At 41.4% G+C, this 15,646-nt stretch overlaps 1 protein-coding gene across 4 annotated transcripts in view; it reads left to right on the forward strand.

Moving 5' to 3' along the window:
- sorbs2a (sorbin and SH3 domain containing 2a) overlaps positions 1-15,646 on the forward strand; it is a 59,873-nt gene that overhangs the window by 39,901 nt on the left and 4,326 nt on the right. The window contains exons 16-28 of one of the 4 annotated variants that reach the window (XM_028016643.1): positions 715-764; positions 2,189-2,364; positions 2,690-4,513; positions 6,787-6,866; positions 7,969-8,066; positions 8,439-8,553; positions 8,652-8,780; positions 8,890-9,078; positions 10,052-11,056; positions 11,528-11,986; positions 12,996-13,079; positions 13,331-13,368; positions 14,756-14,862. In XM_028016643.1, the coding sequence (XP_027872444.1) occupies positions 715-764; positions 2,189-2,364; positions 2,690-4,513; positions 6,787-6,866; positions 7,969-8,066; positions 8,439-8,553; positions 8,652-8,780; positions 8,890-9,078; positions 10,052-11,056; positions 11,528-11,986; positions 12,996-13,079; positions 13,331-13,368; positions 14,756-14,862 (4,354 nt within the window). The remainder of the gene's footprint in view (positions 1-714; positions 765-2,188; positions 2,365-2,689; positions 4,514-6,786; positions 6,867-7,968; positions 8,067-8,438; positions 8,554-8,651; positions 8,781-8,889; positions 9,079-10,051; positions 11,057-11,527; positions 11,987-12,995; positions 13,080-13,330; positions 13,369-14,755; positions 14,863-15,646) is intronic. The other 3 variants (XM_028016644.1, XM_028016645.1, XM_028016646.1) reach the window with 3 other exon arrangements.

Consider the following 15,646-nt stretch of genomic DNA (forward strand, 5'->3'; position numbering starts at 1 on the left):
ATCCAGGCAAGGATCCGTTTCCATGTGTTTTGAGATGTCAGGTGACAAAGCAACATGGAGTATTGATAAATATAAGATGGAAGTTGAAACATACATGGTTTTCATTTAAACAAGATATACATTAAAGTTTGTAGTTGTAACGTGGAATTTCTGTAGGATAGCGTGTGACTGGATCACTTTTAGAAATACCGCTGCTTTGCTGGATTTATCGGAGCGTTACAGCCTTTCTTCCACATAATATCAAAATGCTGTTTGTTTGATTTTGGTTGAAGGAATATATACTGGTTTTTCTGTTCAAATTGTAAATATTCACTTTTTTTGTTGCTCAGAATGGGTGTTTTTAGTGGCATCATTCTCAAGAGTACCTTCAAGATCCATTCCAGTTGGTCCGTACCAGATTTTGCAGTAAATCATTTGCCCCCCACAGCCCTGAGCTGAGCTCATAACATCCTTTGCAATATCACCTTTGCCATCATTCTTCAGAGCAGTGGAGAAAAGGGATCAGAAATTCATCTGTGACTCGGTGCACCTGTCAGGCTTCTCTTGGCCAGGTGTGCCATGTGGAACCAGCATCCTGCCGAACCTTTGGTTGGGGGACTGTTTTGACTGTGGCACAGCTTCAGCTGCATGGAGGCTGTGCTTTGTAAGCTGCCCTGCCTGAAGTCTTTGTTTGTGCAGAGCTGACTTTTCTCTTTTGTCCTGCGCCTATTTCAGACAACCCTCCACATCGCCCCGGCTGACAAGGCTTCAGAGAGACCTGCAAGGTAACCGCTGTTTCTTTCTTTTCCTCCGCATCACCCCCATCGACCCCTCCCCCATCCTCTCACCAGCAGCCCCCCTTGTTGTGATTCAACGCAGTGTGAAAACTCTGACTCTGCTGGTGATATGTGGTGGCTTTCTTTAATGATCATCTGCTCAGATTAGCAGCATTCTTAATGTGATTTAGTTAATGATGTTTTAGGATGCTTCAACTGAGACTGAATAAATTAACTCTGCAAACCTATTGATTCTGCTATTCACCTTCTGTCCCTCCTTCACCCCCCTCTTCTCCTGCTTCCTTTCAACACTAGCCTGGTTATTCAGTCGCATTCTGCAGGCTGAACAGAAAGGGCAGAATAGGGATGTAATGAATAGTCTATTCATGCCAGTGACATTAAGTGTGTTCTATCGCAAAAGAAAGAAAGAGCCTTGGGTTTCTTTCTTTTCTAAGCCAGTTGGACATAAGAAGTTGCTAAACAAAATCTGTCTGAAGTGGGTATTTTTGCTGTGATAAACTTTATCTACAGTATATTCAATTTCACACCAATAACAAACTATCTGAGTCTACAAAATGCCATAGACTTTCAGTGGAGGATATATAAGGATATCACCTAAAGTTAGAACAAAATAGTCTTTTATTAACATCAGTATACTATATATTGTAAAAGAAAGTATGAGTGTGGAAAAAAAGAAAACTGTCTAGATTTATCATACATAATGTATTCTAAAGGATGACTTATTTTACTTACCTTTGAACAATCTTTATTTGAAATTTAAAGAACAAACAGATTCTGTATAGTTCTGAGATTAAGATTTTTTTCAATTAAAGATAATGAAATAAATAAATAATAACTTAAATGTAATATGTCCACATGTATGTTACATAGCATTAATCAGAGGTGTGGATAAAAAACCAAATCAACTGTATTTATACAAAATTAGACAAACAGAACAAAACATATGATGAAAACAAAACCGTTTATTACAATCAATTCTTGATGACTGGGTTTGGCGAGACTTCTCGTTGGTTCTGCTTCGTTTAACTGAGTCAAAACACAGACTTGATCAACCAGTCAGAAGTGGACAAGGGATAACACAAGTAATACAATATGTTTAGAAGCTAGTAAGAAATTGGAATCTACAAATCAGTTTGAACCTTTGTATTTGTATTTTAATAATGGACCAAACAGGTCTCTGATACCTGATTTATTTAAGTGCGCAAACCATATTAATTAATATTTACATAATATTTGAATTAAATTTAAATTGTCTTTTTATTTGTGTTTTGACTGTAAGTGTTTAGCGATTGTAGCTGCTGATATTGATAAAAAACAGGACCTTCATAGTCGGGAAAATTCCGTCTCTACTTCCACTCAGCATTCCTGGAGATGCAGTGTTCTGAAAGTAGCCGTCGATGTTTGTGTTGCAGTGCTGCCAGCGACTACAGGAAAAGAAGGAAGTCTGAGCCATCAAGTTCACAAGTGAATGCCCAGTCCCAGAGCAGAGCTGCAACCTCCCCTAGACCAGTGGATGACTACAGATCCAGCAGCAGTCTAAAGAAACCTTTCATTCGTTCCTCACCTTCCTCACCCTCCAGAGCCAAAGGTATTCCTTTTCACTGAAGCATCATGTTTTTGCCTTCCAATTTTGTTTTCTCTGTTTGTGTCTTTCTTCACATACACATGATTAATATTTCAAATTACAGAAACATTTTCTTGTGTTTTCACAATGAGTTTTTTCTGGTGATATCGTGAGTTTATCTGCTGGAAATCTGATTAAGAAAAATGAATCTAAAAAAATCTTTTCCACCTTTTCTTCCTTATTTATTCTGTTTTCCCATGAGCTTTCTCCCTCTTTCTGGCTATTCCTGCTTAACCGTCTTTCCTCATTCTTGTCTTTTACCATGCTGCTCTGATGGGACATCTAAAAGGTGGGGACGCATGCAACATGTTTTCAAACAGTATAAGCACCCCAGGTCCTTATGAGAGTACCTCTCTCCCTCCTCTCCTTTCTGACTCTGATCATTCCCATGAGGATGCCAGCCAGGAAGGCAGCACTTCCTCAAAACAGTCTGTCTTCTGCACAAACAACTGGCAGCCAAACAGCCAGGACGATAAAACATGGAGCAGTTCAGAGGAAGCACCACCCTCCTCTGGCAAGCTCAAATCCCGCAGTTGCGATGACTTGCTTAACGATGGACATTCTGGTTCTGGTGGCCAAAATGCCACTCGCTCAGAAAGCGCTGGGTCGCTGGTGTGTGATGGGAACATCCCTACGGTATCGTCCTCTACTCATTCACTGCCCCCTCTCCATCGGCGACGTGCGCACGATTCTCCAGGTTTCCTCCAGCTGTATCGTAAAATGCACCAGATTGACCGAGCTCAGCTCATCCCATCTGAAGTAATCCGTTCCGTCCGTGCTCGCATTCTGGAACTAGAGCGCCAGCCTCATCTGCATCGCCATCGCCTTTCTCCTTGGACACCCTCCTGGGGTGTGGAAGTGCCAAGGGACATGGTGCCAAACCGCATTTCTGAATACGAGCGTCTAATTCAGAAGTCCAAATCCATGCCTAACTTGGGTGACGGTGAGGTGCCTTCGGGCACAACAACACCGGGTGGCTCGTCATCTCGTGCTAGCAGCGGAGGTGGCGTGACTCCCAGTTTTCCAAAACGCCGTTTTTCCATTGAGTCATTACTAGAGGAAGATCCCAATAGCAACAATAGGACTGTACGTCACAGCATGGATCACATACCTCGTAGCCCACCTGAAGGGCAACCTCGTGTTGGACCCGAGCCCGGACGTGGGCAAACATTTTCGGCTCCTCCTGTTCCTCAAGGCCCGCAAGCAAATCCTGACTATTCTGATAGTGAACAAGACGCCATTGCATCTGATCTGAGTGACTTCATCCAGGTGGAGGGTTCCTCATTTTGCAGTGAGAGTGATTTTGACCATTGTTCCCTAACTTCCTCTGAAAGCTTGTATGGATCGGCCACCCTCCACCACCACCACCACCACCTTCGTCACCACCACCATCACCACCATCATCATCAAGGTCACCAAAGTCTAGGCCAGAGCCAGGGCTACCAACACCGCCACCTCATCAGCACTTGCAAGGGCCGCTGCCCAGCCTCATACACTCGTTTTACAACCATGCTTCGCCATGAGAGAGAGCGAGCACGACAAGAGAACCAGAGACAGCAGAGCCGCAACAGCCATTTCCAAATTCAGGGCTCGCAGTCTCAGCAAGCAATGTCCAAGCTGGCCTTCTTGGTCAGCCCAGTGCCTTTCCGCAGGAAAAAGGGCTCACCACCTACCGCTAGAAGAAGCAGCAGTGGTGGAGGAGGACGAGGTAGCAGACCCAAGTCCAAACAGGCCATTTATGAAGCACTTGATGCAGCCTTGAGAGACATTTATGAGCACATTCAAGCAGAGAGAGGCCACAGGAGCTCTAGGCCACCTGATGACAGTATTTTGAGAAGAATCCTGGCTGAACTGTTGCCAAGTGTGCCTGAAAGAAGCTCCTCTTTGCGAGAGCGGAGGGGTTGCTGGCATGGGGGTCACTCCTCCACATCTGTTTACCCAGAAGGAAGCCCGACTGGGTTTGCTTCATACAGAGGAGAACCATCCACACCAAGCCTACAGTCACCGAGGTTACAGTCGCCAATCAGTGCCTGCTATGGACGACATTTGGAGACCTCAAACAATAATGAATATGGGGAAGAGCAAGGCAACGGAAATGGTCTATGTTATTCAGGTGGAGATCAAATCCATACTACTTCAAATATGTAGTGTTCAGCACTGTATACTGTCATTAGATATAAGCACTATGTACAAAGATGAGAAATATAAATGTTAGCTATTGTCAGGTCTAAATACCTATTAAACAAACACAGGAAAGACAAGAGAGTTAGATTCTTTGTTTCTCGCGAGGAGAGCAGACAGAGATGTGCTTTCAGTTACAAATCTCCAACCGCTCTGCAACACATCTGTCTGTTCCTCTCTTTTATTGCTCTTAGGAACCCTCTCACACTGAGCACTGCAACTCTAAAGGGGTGGGGTCAAAGCATTTTAGTTGCAGTGCTAAAAGACAATCACTAAACTAAACACATGTTATCTACAATCTAAATCCTTCTTGCTCCAGGCACGGCGTCGAATAGGACACGTTGTATAGCTTCAAAGCAACAGCTTTGTAGCACAGAGCAGAGTTTATTGCAGGACTGTAAAACTCTGCTGGGAGCAACTAACACCTCTGTCTTGTAGGAAGTCCTGCAGGGCAACAGCTGCTGAGAGTAGCTGTCACCCCTATTTCCCAGGGAAGCCTCAGGATGGAATCAAAGTTATTTAACACACAGAAACATTATCTAAATGTAACTACAAGGCTACATGATACAACAAATATTTGATAATACTAAGAATACAATTTACCCAACAGCTATATATCTATGTCAGTTTGATTATTTGATAAATACATTAAAGCAAAACAGAAAAAACCCATAGCTGAGTTTAGTTGTGCTTTTTAGGTGTAATCTGCAAAATGTTGTGGTTGTTTTTCCTTTATACTTCAACACAACTAGAAGAGTTTTATATTGGCTTACTAGTTATTAGGGCTATGTTCTCTGATGGTCAGCCTGTAGCTGATAACAGTCCTGCTGCTACAGCTAACTAGCTGTAGCTTGAAAAAAGCAGTGTTCTAATAATAATGATGGATAGCACTGCTTTAGCTTCCTCACAATGTTTTTACATCACTAATAATATTTCCATGCAAATGTCTCTTTCTTGTATGTATTGGCACTGTGCAGTCATAGATATGCTCATCTCAGAATCAAACAGCTAAAGAAAAGTTGCTCCAGTATTTTCAATACTATCCCATTAATGGAAAGCACTGTGAAGAAAGATTTTTGTAAATTTTGAAACCAGAACTTTTAAAACCTTGCTGTACTTTCATCCTGAAACCAGCCCATGTCTATTCTCCCAGCCATGCCTCATTCAGTTGTGCTTCAACTTGAAGATTTTGTTGGTCCACAGCCATGTCCAATACTTACATTTTCTGTATACTTCAGATGTATACATTTTTGCTGTGAATTTTCAAGTTAAATATTTCTTATTCGCTGTTGGTACATTTCAGTTTTTCAAAAACCTAAATACTTTTGCAAATGTTTCATATTAAAGTTATGCTGGTAAAGTTAAAGAGTGGTCTTTGAACAAGTTTGAGAGTTGTAAAACTCTGCTTGGTATGTAGTTAAAGTGAGAACAGAATGTTGTTAGAATCCAAAAGGTGGTTCCACTGCAAGCAATTGACTTTGTTATGTTTTTAACAAAACTGAATTTACAATGCTGAACAGCAAATATTTGAGAATTTACTGTATATTAGTCTGGATGCAACTGTTTCCCAAAATCCCAAAGTCTTTACGACCAACTTTTATTTAACCATATTAATAATTCAAAATTTGTCTTGACATATTGTTAGATCACACCAGATTTATTTGTTTGTACAATAAATTGACATTTTCTGAATGGCAAGATCAATTTTTAGCAGGTTTTCGTGTCTGCTGTGTGACAGACTCAGTTTTGGTAAACAGGGTTGTGTATTAATGTCAACAAAAACATTTTTTGATTTGTTTTTTGGACAGATTATTATTTGGTAGCCATGTTCTTATTCATAATTATTTTACAATTTTATTGCAAATCATTGTCTTTATTTAAGCCATTTGCTTGTATGTTTATTTTTGATTTGCTCATGTTTCTGCTGGCCTGTATTCCCCTGGTTTCATCTTGTGTTTGTAGAATTGCATGTGTCTCATTTGTGCCACGTTGTGTTTAATTTCGCTCACTTTGTTTTCTTCCCTGTGTGTGATGGAAATAAAATACAAATATTATTGACCAAAGCTGTCAATCCCTGTGTTGCCCATCGGAATGGCATCATTCTGTGGTGTTCGGTGTTTTTTCCAGATCCCACTAATAAACTCAGGTTACATGGAAGTGATTGCTGCTGTAATTCTCGAACATTGATGTTTCTTTTCATCACAGACCAGGATGTATCGAGGAGTTATTCCACCATGGATGATCGACACACACCGCAGAGCAGAAGAGCAACTCCTGACAAAGAGGTATAACATTGAAACCAGTTTTTTTGTATAATTATTACACAAATAATGAAGATGTATTCGGAAAAACGATCAGTTAGGAGGGGAAAATATTAAAACTAGTTGTGTATTTTATATTGATGCTTTCCAGGTTAGAGTCACCGACTGAAAAGCTAAATAAAATCCTGTGTTTAGATGTCGGTATAGAATAGATATGCAATAGACAGTCTTGTGAAAAAGTTTTCATACCCTTGAACTTCTCTACATTTTGTCACATTTTACACATTCAGAAACAAAAAAATTGTCCATTTATCTTATTTATCTCAGTCAGTTTTTGGTGAGTTTTGATCTCACTTGTTTCATGGATCTCTTACTGTTTGTTTATCATTGTTGACCAGATGTAGGGTAAACCTCTGTCTCAATTTCATGTCTTTAGCAACTCCTGACAGGTTTTCTTCTAGAATTGCCCTGTGTTTCAATTCAGTTACCACAAGCTTTCTTACCTCTGCTGCAGACAAGCATCCCCACAGCATGACACGCCCAGCGTGGTCTGCCCTGGTCAGAACAGCTTGTTTCACATGTTTTCTGTGTCTCCTTACTGGCTTTTCACAAACTGCAAATGAAAATTTATATGTCTATTTTCTCTCAACTCTTCCAGAAAGGTCTGGTGCTGAGAGTGCAGGACTGATAGTAGTATAGTCTTGTTGTAGATCGCTGCAGCTCCTCCAGTTATGAGTATTTTCTGATTAATACTCTCTTAATTTAGATGGACAACTACATTTAGATATGTTTGCAGTTGCTAAATATTCTTTGCATTTTAACATGATGGATTGAACCGTTCTCTTTGAGGCATTCAAAGTTTGGTGTACGGTTTAAAATGTTTATGCCTAACCTGTCAATATTCCTTGGTGTTTAGTATTCTTCTTGGTTCATAAATATTCCACAGTGAAAATGTGCCCCACACTTTTCAGATTTGAAAGCATTGAGGTTCCTTGCTGTGATGTGACAAAACACGTGAAGAAGCTCAATGAGTAATCAAGCTTTTTCACACACTGTAAATGTGAGACGGGTGTCATGTTAAACCTGGTGATGGCTGTTGCCTCTCTTTCTCTCACTGCTCTTCCAGGTCTCCCATAAACAGATGACACAACTTATTCTGTTCTCTCTCCTCCATCAGAAACAGCCTGCAAGAGCAATTTATGATTTTAAGGCACAAACAGCAAAGTAAGTATCATACATTTAGCATGTGGGCGTAAAGAGGCCGACTCATTTGTTTTCAGCTGCATCCCCACTTCCCGCCATCTGCGAATCTCCTCCAGAACCTTTTTTTTATTCGCTCAATTCTTGCTTACATTATCTGCTGATTTCCAGTCTGATTACTGTCATCACAGCTAACCACATCTGGATGGCTTCAGATTAATATTTGACATTGTTTTAAATGCATGTGCGAATGAACCTGATGTTTTACTTCATTGTGCATTTCTGACTGTGCAAAAAAAGTCATCAATTTTTCTTTTTATTTCCTTTTGCGTTCATGTCTTTCCGCTTGAGTCGATGTGCATGCAGCGACACTTCACTGAGACATCTGTGTTACAGGGAGTTGACATTTAAAAAGGGCGACTCGGTCAACATCATCAGGCAAATAGATAACAACTGGTACGAAGGCGAGCACAGAGGCCGGGTGGGCATCTTCCCCATCGCATACGTTGAGGTAAATCTGCATCTGTTGTGTGCATCTCTCTCATGTTGTCTCGATTACTTCAGTCATGCATCTCTTCCTTGTTTGCACAAATTTTGCCACTCATGTAGAAGACGCCGTCGTCAGAGAAGCATCAGCCAATCCGTCCTCCTCCTCCAGCTCAGGTCAGGGAGATCGGCGAGGCTCTGGCACGCTATAACTTCAACGCTGACACTAACGTGGAGCTGTCACTAAGAAAGGTTGCTCTGCTGTGATATGATCAGATTAGAGATTTGCTAAATTTCACAACTCATGTTTTGTTGTGTTTTATATTAACGGTCGTGTTTTGAATGTGTTGCGTTTGTGCAGGGGGAGAGAGTTGTAGTGGTCAGGCAGGTGGACCAGAACTGGTATGAGGGGAAGATTCCGGGAACAACCAAGCAAGGCATCTTTCCGGTTTCCTATGTTGAAATTGTCAAGCACTCTCCATCCAAAAGCTCCTCCCATCATGTAGATCCACATGCTTACAGCCGGACACCAAGCTCCACCCCCATCAAGGTAAGAACGTGAGGGATGCACTACACCTTCTGAAGCATTTTGAGTTCTTTCATAAAACAATGCATTGCAAAAGTATTCATACCCCTTGAACATTGTCATATTTTGTTTTAAACACAAACTTCAGTGTATTACTTTCATATTTATGTGATAGACTGATATAAAGTGGCACAGAAAAATTATACAGAGTTTTCACATTTTTTCCTCATTTAAAGTTATTTTTATCATTCTTCTTTTTACACTGAAGGAAAATCCGGTACAACCAATAACCTAACTAGATTAATTATCTAGTCAGCAAACAGAGTTAAAAATGGTCTAATGAAGCTCTTCTTAGAGGTTGGTTAGAGAACATTAGAAATCACACAAAACCTTTGGGAAGGCTAAACCTGCACTTCCTTAAGGTTCCATCCTTGCCAGGTGATGGATAATGTTGGTGGGAACAGGGCTGGAGCTAAAATCAAGGAAATCCTTGAATAAAAAATAGCTGGAGGCGAAACTGAGTTTCACATTCCTGTATGATCTTCCTAGAGACACATGGCCAGAGCTACAGGTGCAGTAACACCACTGGTCCACACGCTGGCGCTCTCAAAGATTAATTGCTAGAAATGTTTTTTTGGAATGTGTAAAGGTCTAACAGACATAGGCCGCTCTCCACCCTGTAATAAATGAAAAGCCTATTAGATTCTTCCCCTTTAAAAAGTGGAAATGTGTAATATTTCTCAAATTTAAGAGTTATTGACTACTTTGTGTTTGTCTGGACATGGGCAATCTCAAGAAAATATATTTAAATTTGTGTTCCTGTTGAAGCAAAAAAAGGGAAAAAGCTCAGAGTATGAACACGTTAGCAAGGCACTGTGTGCTAGTTTACATCTGGCTTCTTTCCTCCCATTAAGTCCTTTTCCTCTCTGAACAGTTGACACCATGTTTTCTAATATTCACCTCTATCTTTTTCTTTCTCATTTTTACCTTCATGGAGTCCTTCTATCTCCTCCCTCCATCTCTTCCTTCCCCTCAACCCTCTGTGAGAACGCTCGACCTGCAGGCCATCACCAGCGAGTGGCTCTCGCTCACGCTGGACCCATCAGCCCCCACCTCAACCCCTTCATTCACAGCCACTCCTTTACCTCCCACACCACCCCCTCTCCCTGCTGACCTCGCCCCCCTCCTGACGGCACAGGAACCGACCTCAGCCTCACCCGCTGCCTCACATAAAGGTTTCTCCTTTTCACACCGGCCACCTTCCAGAAGTCCTGTTTCCTCCGACAGCAGAGCGGGTTCAGGTCACACCTCAGCTGCCCTTCGTCTCTCCCAGCCCTCCCCGCCACTGCCCCCTCCACTTCCTCCTCCTGTCTCTTCCTCATTCACCTCCACGCTGTCGGATAGTTTATCGACGCACAATGGGAAGCGGCTACAGGTTTCTGAGGCAGACAACGCTTTAAGCTTTACTAGGCCTCAACCTTTGACCTGCACCGAGTCAGTGACAGGAAAATTTTCCTCACATCTCCCAGAGCAGCAACTGTCTGCTCTTGCACACGAAAGCGGCAAACTGCCTGACATCGAGCTGCGTGTTAGAGACCCTTATGATGAGCTGCTGTCAGCAGCTCCAGATGAGTTCAGTGCAGATGATACTGACATTTCAAAAGAGCCTTCAGTAGAGTTCATATGTGCCAAGGTGAATGGTGAATCTCAGAGCAGATGGTTTCAGAACAATGTCCAACAACTCAGTCCTCTGGCAGCGGCTAGTGACTCACCTGGCACTGTTCACCTAAAACTGCAGTTTCACGAACCGTTAAGCGTGAAGCCGCTTTCTGTTTTCACTGAAGAGCAGCCAGTATCAGTAAATGAGGAGCTGGTCGAGCCTCACAGGCCACCGTCAGAACAAAAACACATATACACGGAGTTATTCATAGAGGAAGAAGACGAAGACATGGCAGACAAAGAGGAGAACATTAGAGAGTTAAATGGGCGAATAAGTCCACAGGTAGAGCATGGTGTGAGCAGTCTGCAGGTTCACTAGGCTCCCGGAAGGAACGTTGAAGTGAAAAAAAATCTACATCCACAGAAACTTCCAAATGAGGATAGGACAACATAGTAGAGGAGCCATGTAGTAATGACATCCTGAAGGCGGAGTTTCAGAAAGTGCGGGAGTTTCTTAAAGAAACAGAGGCCCAATTTTGAGATATTAAATTACAAAGTCAAATTTCGTTTTAAGTCCATTTTTCAAACATCAGACATGATTGAATCCAGATTGGATCCCTGTAATGAACAGCTGCTACCAGGAAAACCAAAAGGTTTGAAAAGAAATTCAACATTTAACATTTAATTGGTCAGATTTGGGACACTGATGTGCTCATCTTCCTTCCTTCCATGTTCTTTCTGGGGTTTATTAAAGTATCTGAAAGGCCGATTTCTGGTGGCTCCAGTATCTTTACCTGTGTTTTTGTTCCCGTAGGCTGAAGCCTCTTCCTCATCACAGCTACCTCACTGTGACCGCCTTCCCTTCATCACCCCATCACCCCCAGCATCCACTCTCCCTCCTTCTGTAATTTCTGCCTCCTCCACATCTTCCCGATCCCAACAACATGACTCTTCCTTTTCCCCTGTCCTTCCTCACTCCCCCCCATGCCTCCCTCACCTGACAACCTGTGGACTACCTGCAGTCTCTCGCAGCCCGTCTATTCCCTCACCTCCCTCTCACCTTTCGGACCCGTCTGCAGTCGTTCCTGTCTCCCAGCCCTCCACTTCTCCCTGTCCGCCCAGCCCAGTTACGTCCTGCCCTGTCTCAGAGTCAGTTTTCCCTCCCCCTACCCCGACTCCCCCTAAAACTGCCTCTCCTCCTCTCTCTAGTCCCCACTCCCCCAACACTGCCCCCGTTGTATCGCACGCAGGCCGTAGATCCCCCAAGGTGAAGGTAACGCTGGAATGTAGAGATGAAGATTATAAAGCAACCTCATCCCTCATCTAACTGAATCTTTGCTTAGCTGTAGTTTTTTGGTTTGAATTAAGCACATTTTTCTCTCTGGTTGGATATGGACTCCAACAATTTTAGGAAAAATGTTCAAAAATATTACATCTTGTTTGTTTTTGTGTAATTTATTAGTTAAAGCTGTAGCATGTAACTTTTATAAAAAAAATTCTAATTTTATTTTACATATTTGTTAAAATTGTCACCATGTTGTGACAGTATAAGACATCTATGAAAAGATTGATCTCCTCTCTTACGTACAATCACTGTCTGAAGAAATGCATCGCTCGCGACAAAAAGCAACCAGTCAGAGCCAGGAGGAGGGTCTTGGTACTGTCAATTATACTCATGTACTCGCTGCTAAATGTGCTAATGGCTGAGAAACCGTTTATCCACTGTCATTGGTCGCCATGCTATCTAGCCTTAGCACTCACGACAGGCTCTGCTAGCTGCAGCGAAACAGGGAGCACACAAGTTTGTGATTGACAGCGTTGAGACCCGCCTCCTGGCTCTGATTGGTTGTTTCTAGTTAGCACTGGGAGAAGATGTAAGAACTCAATTTTGTTCACAGATTCTCATACCAAGCTGTCATGACATAGTGACAGTTTCAACAAATATGTTAAAAATATATATTTCTTATAAAATGTACACACCGCAGCTTTGAATTGAGTGTGTTAGAGTTTCGGGCTGTTGGTTTTATTACGAGATTCTCTACAATTTTTCTCGATCGAGCTGTAAATACTAACTTGCCTGATGTATTAACCCAAAATAGAAGAAGAATGCTATAATGTTCCTGCGTGGGTCTGTGAAAGTGGCTTTGATTAGACCAGTTTTTGTGGACATCAGCATGTCGTTAAGAGTTTCACCCTGCTTGCTCAGCTCATCGTCAAGGTTGCTGACCTCCTCTGTGTTGGAGTTTATAAGTGTGTTGCCTCTGGTCTTTCTGCCCATTAAGCAGGATCCAGTTGTTGGTGGTAAACCCCCGCGTAGCCCCATCTTGTCCAGGAGGTCCTATCTGTCGCCAGTTAGAGGTCGAAGGGTAGGGGGACTGTAAACCCACTGTACTCTTGTTTCTGTGCAGGAAAGCAACATAATCACCTTGTTATTTATGACTGATTAAGACTGAGTTTGTTGCTGTTTAGTTAAGTTCAGCGCCATGTTCTACGTTAAGACTCCAACTTTTAGTGTCTGTGTATAAAATGCTTGTTTCATGGCTGAAAACTCAAAGGATGCACATAAAACCATATTTGAATCTAATTGTGTCTTCCTTTCTTTCTCCCTCTAACTCAGCGGTTGGTACAGGATGCACTCCATGGTGGAGGAGACCCGTAAGTACTACTTGGTGTTATTACTACTGTAAATAAATTATCCCATTTTTAAGTTAATCATTTCTGCCATTCATTAAAACGTATTGATTTACGTAAAGTATTTAACAGAAACAGACTTGAATTTATTTTATTAGGATTTTATGTGATAGACAAACACCAAATATTACCAGTTTGTCCAGCATGGTCACATGGTTTTCAACTTCTTACTAGTGGTAGGACTTGATTGCAAGGTCTGTAATGAATTCATCGCAATTAATCGCAGTTTAATAAAATATCATATATTGTCAAAAGAATCAACATTTTAAATCCAGAAACAATTTTCACTGCTAATTTACTGTTGACCTCAGTTATTGAGGTTCTTCAACCATCATATTGGTTCATTCCAGCCATTCCTATGAATTAACAGGAATTTTATTGTCTATTGTTTGCGAATGTTGCTTGTGCGTCAGATTTCTGGGTGTACAAGAAACGTAATACAAACGTTCTGGCTCGGGACTTTTCTATGTAAAAAATACAATTAATTGCATAGTTGCATTAAATTCATTAAAATATTTTATTAACAACAATTAACACATTAAAGTCACAGCCCTACTTCTTACAAATAAAATCTGAAAAGTGTTGCAATGATTTGTCTTCAGGCTTCATTATCTTGATACCAGTACAAACCTCTGCTCTTCTAAGTTACTTGAGTAATTCAGTTGGTTTGTGTGTAATTGTGACGGAGAACATTAGTGAACAAACACCAGGACACAATAGACTGGTCATGGATAAGTTTGGTTAGAAGTTTAAAACAGGGTTAGGGTTGAAAGGTTAAGAGGTTTGTTCATATCTACTGAGAAATGGCACACTCCAGGGTCATGCATCTGCATGGAGATAGAAAACACGGGGATTATTCACAGAAGTAGCCAAGATCCTGCTCTCTGGAGGAGCTTCAATGATCCAGATCCTGCGTTCAGGTGGAACTGGGTTACAAATCTCTGTCATGGAAAAGTCAAGTAGGGCGCAGTGGAAGGAGATACACTGGTCAGATGAGACTAAGTTAGATTTCATTTATGCTAAATGGAAGACCATTCTGACACATGAGCCTGATAAAACTCCATCACTGTGGTGAAGCATAGTGACGGCAGCATCATGATGTGTGGACGCTGTTGCATAAAATCCTAATAAAATTTAATGAAGGTTTGTGGCTGCAGAGTGACAAAGCTTTTTTTTTTTTCAAGCTATTTTTCTAAGCTAATTTCTGTAGCATATTAAAAGGAAGCTAAGATTAATATAGAAAATAATAATAATATATGCTAAAGAATGAAACCGCAGTAACACACATCTATAGCAGTGAGCTCCATGATGCGTCATGCACTGTGTTTCTGACGTGAGTGTTTAAACACAGGTACCAGGCTCTGTACAACTACACGCCTCGCAACGAGGACGAGCTGGAGCTGAAGGAGGGAGACATTGTGGACGTGATGGAGAAATGTGATGACGGCTGGTTTGTTGGTAGGTTTCAGTATTGTCTATCAAAACTGCAGTTCTTAGAAGTTTCATCAGTTTGTAAAAAAAAAAAGAGAAGGAAACAAAAGGTATGGTTTCTGAGTACGGCCACCAATGTGTCCCTTTCGTCTTTTGTCCTGGAGATAAATACACAGTGAGTCTCTCAGAACATCTCAGAGGTGAAAGACAAGCTGATCATTAGAACAATTCATAAAAGAATGCAGGAAGATAGCTGAATTATTAGACAGTTATGTGGATATGTTTTCAATGCAACAGAGTCATCTTTATTTGCAAAATCTGTCAGAGGATATGAAATAACTTTATACATTTAATTACTAAAGTGGAAGAAGAAGGTTGGGACATTGTCTGTTTTGTCCAGATGCATACTTTACCTTATTGTAATAACACCAGAACTCATTTGCGTGTGTGACCTTTATTATCTACTAATATTCCTCAAGGCGTCTAAGAGTTTCATGTGGATGGATTGGCCAGTTGGTGGCACTGTTGCTTTGTGGAGGTTCTGGATTCAAATCCCAGCCCAGACTCTCTGCATGCAGTGGTCATGTACTGTATGTCCCTGTGGTTGTGTTGGTTCTGTCCAGCTGCTTCCCACACTACAAAAACATGACCGTTTTATTACTTATTTTACATTATATTTCAAATTCCTAATTGCACTTCCTGAACAATTTGAAAGATGGTTTGTTGCAGTTTATTTTTACATGTTAGACCAACGTAGTCAACCTGTTGTTTTTGTCAGTTTCACTTTCTTTATTATTTATTTTACATTGGC

Source organism: Xiphophorus couchianus, chromosome 5 (genome assembly GCF_001444195.1).
Source record: "Xiphophorus couchianus chromosome 5, X_couchianus-1.0, whole genome shotgun sequence".
NCBI classification, from domain to species: domain Eukaryota; kingdom Metazoa; phylum Chordata; class Actinopteri; order Cyprinodontiformes; family Poeciliidae; genus Xiphophorus; species Xiphophorus couchianus.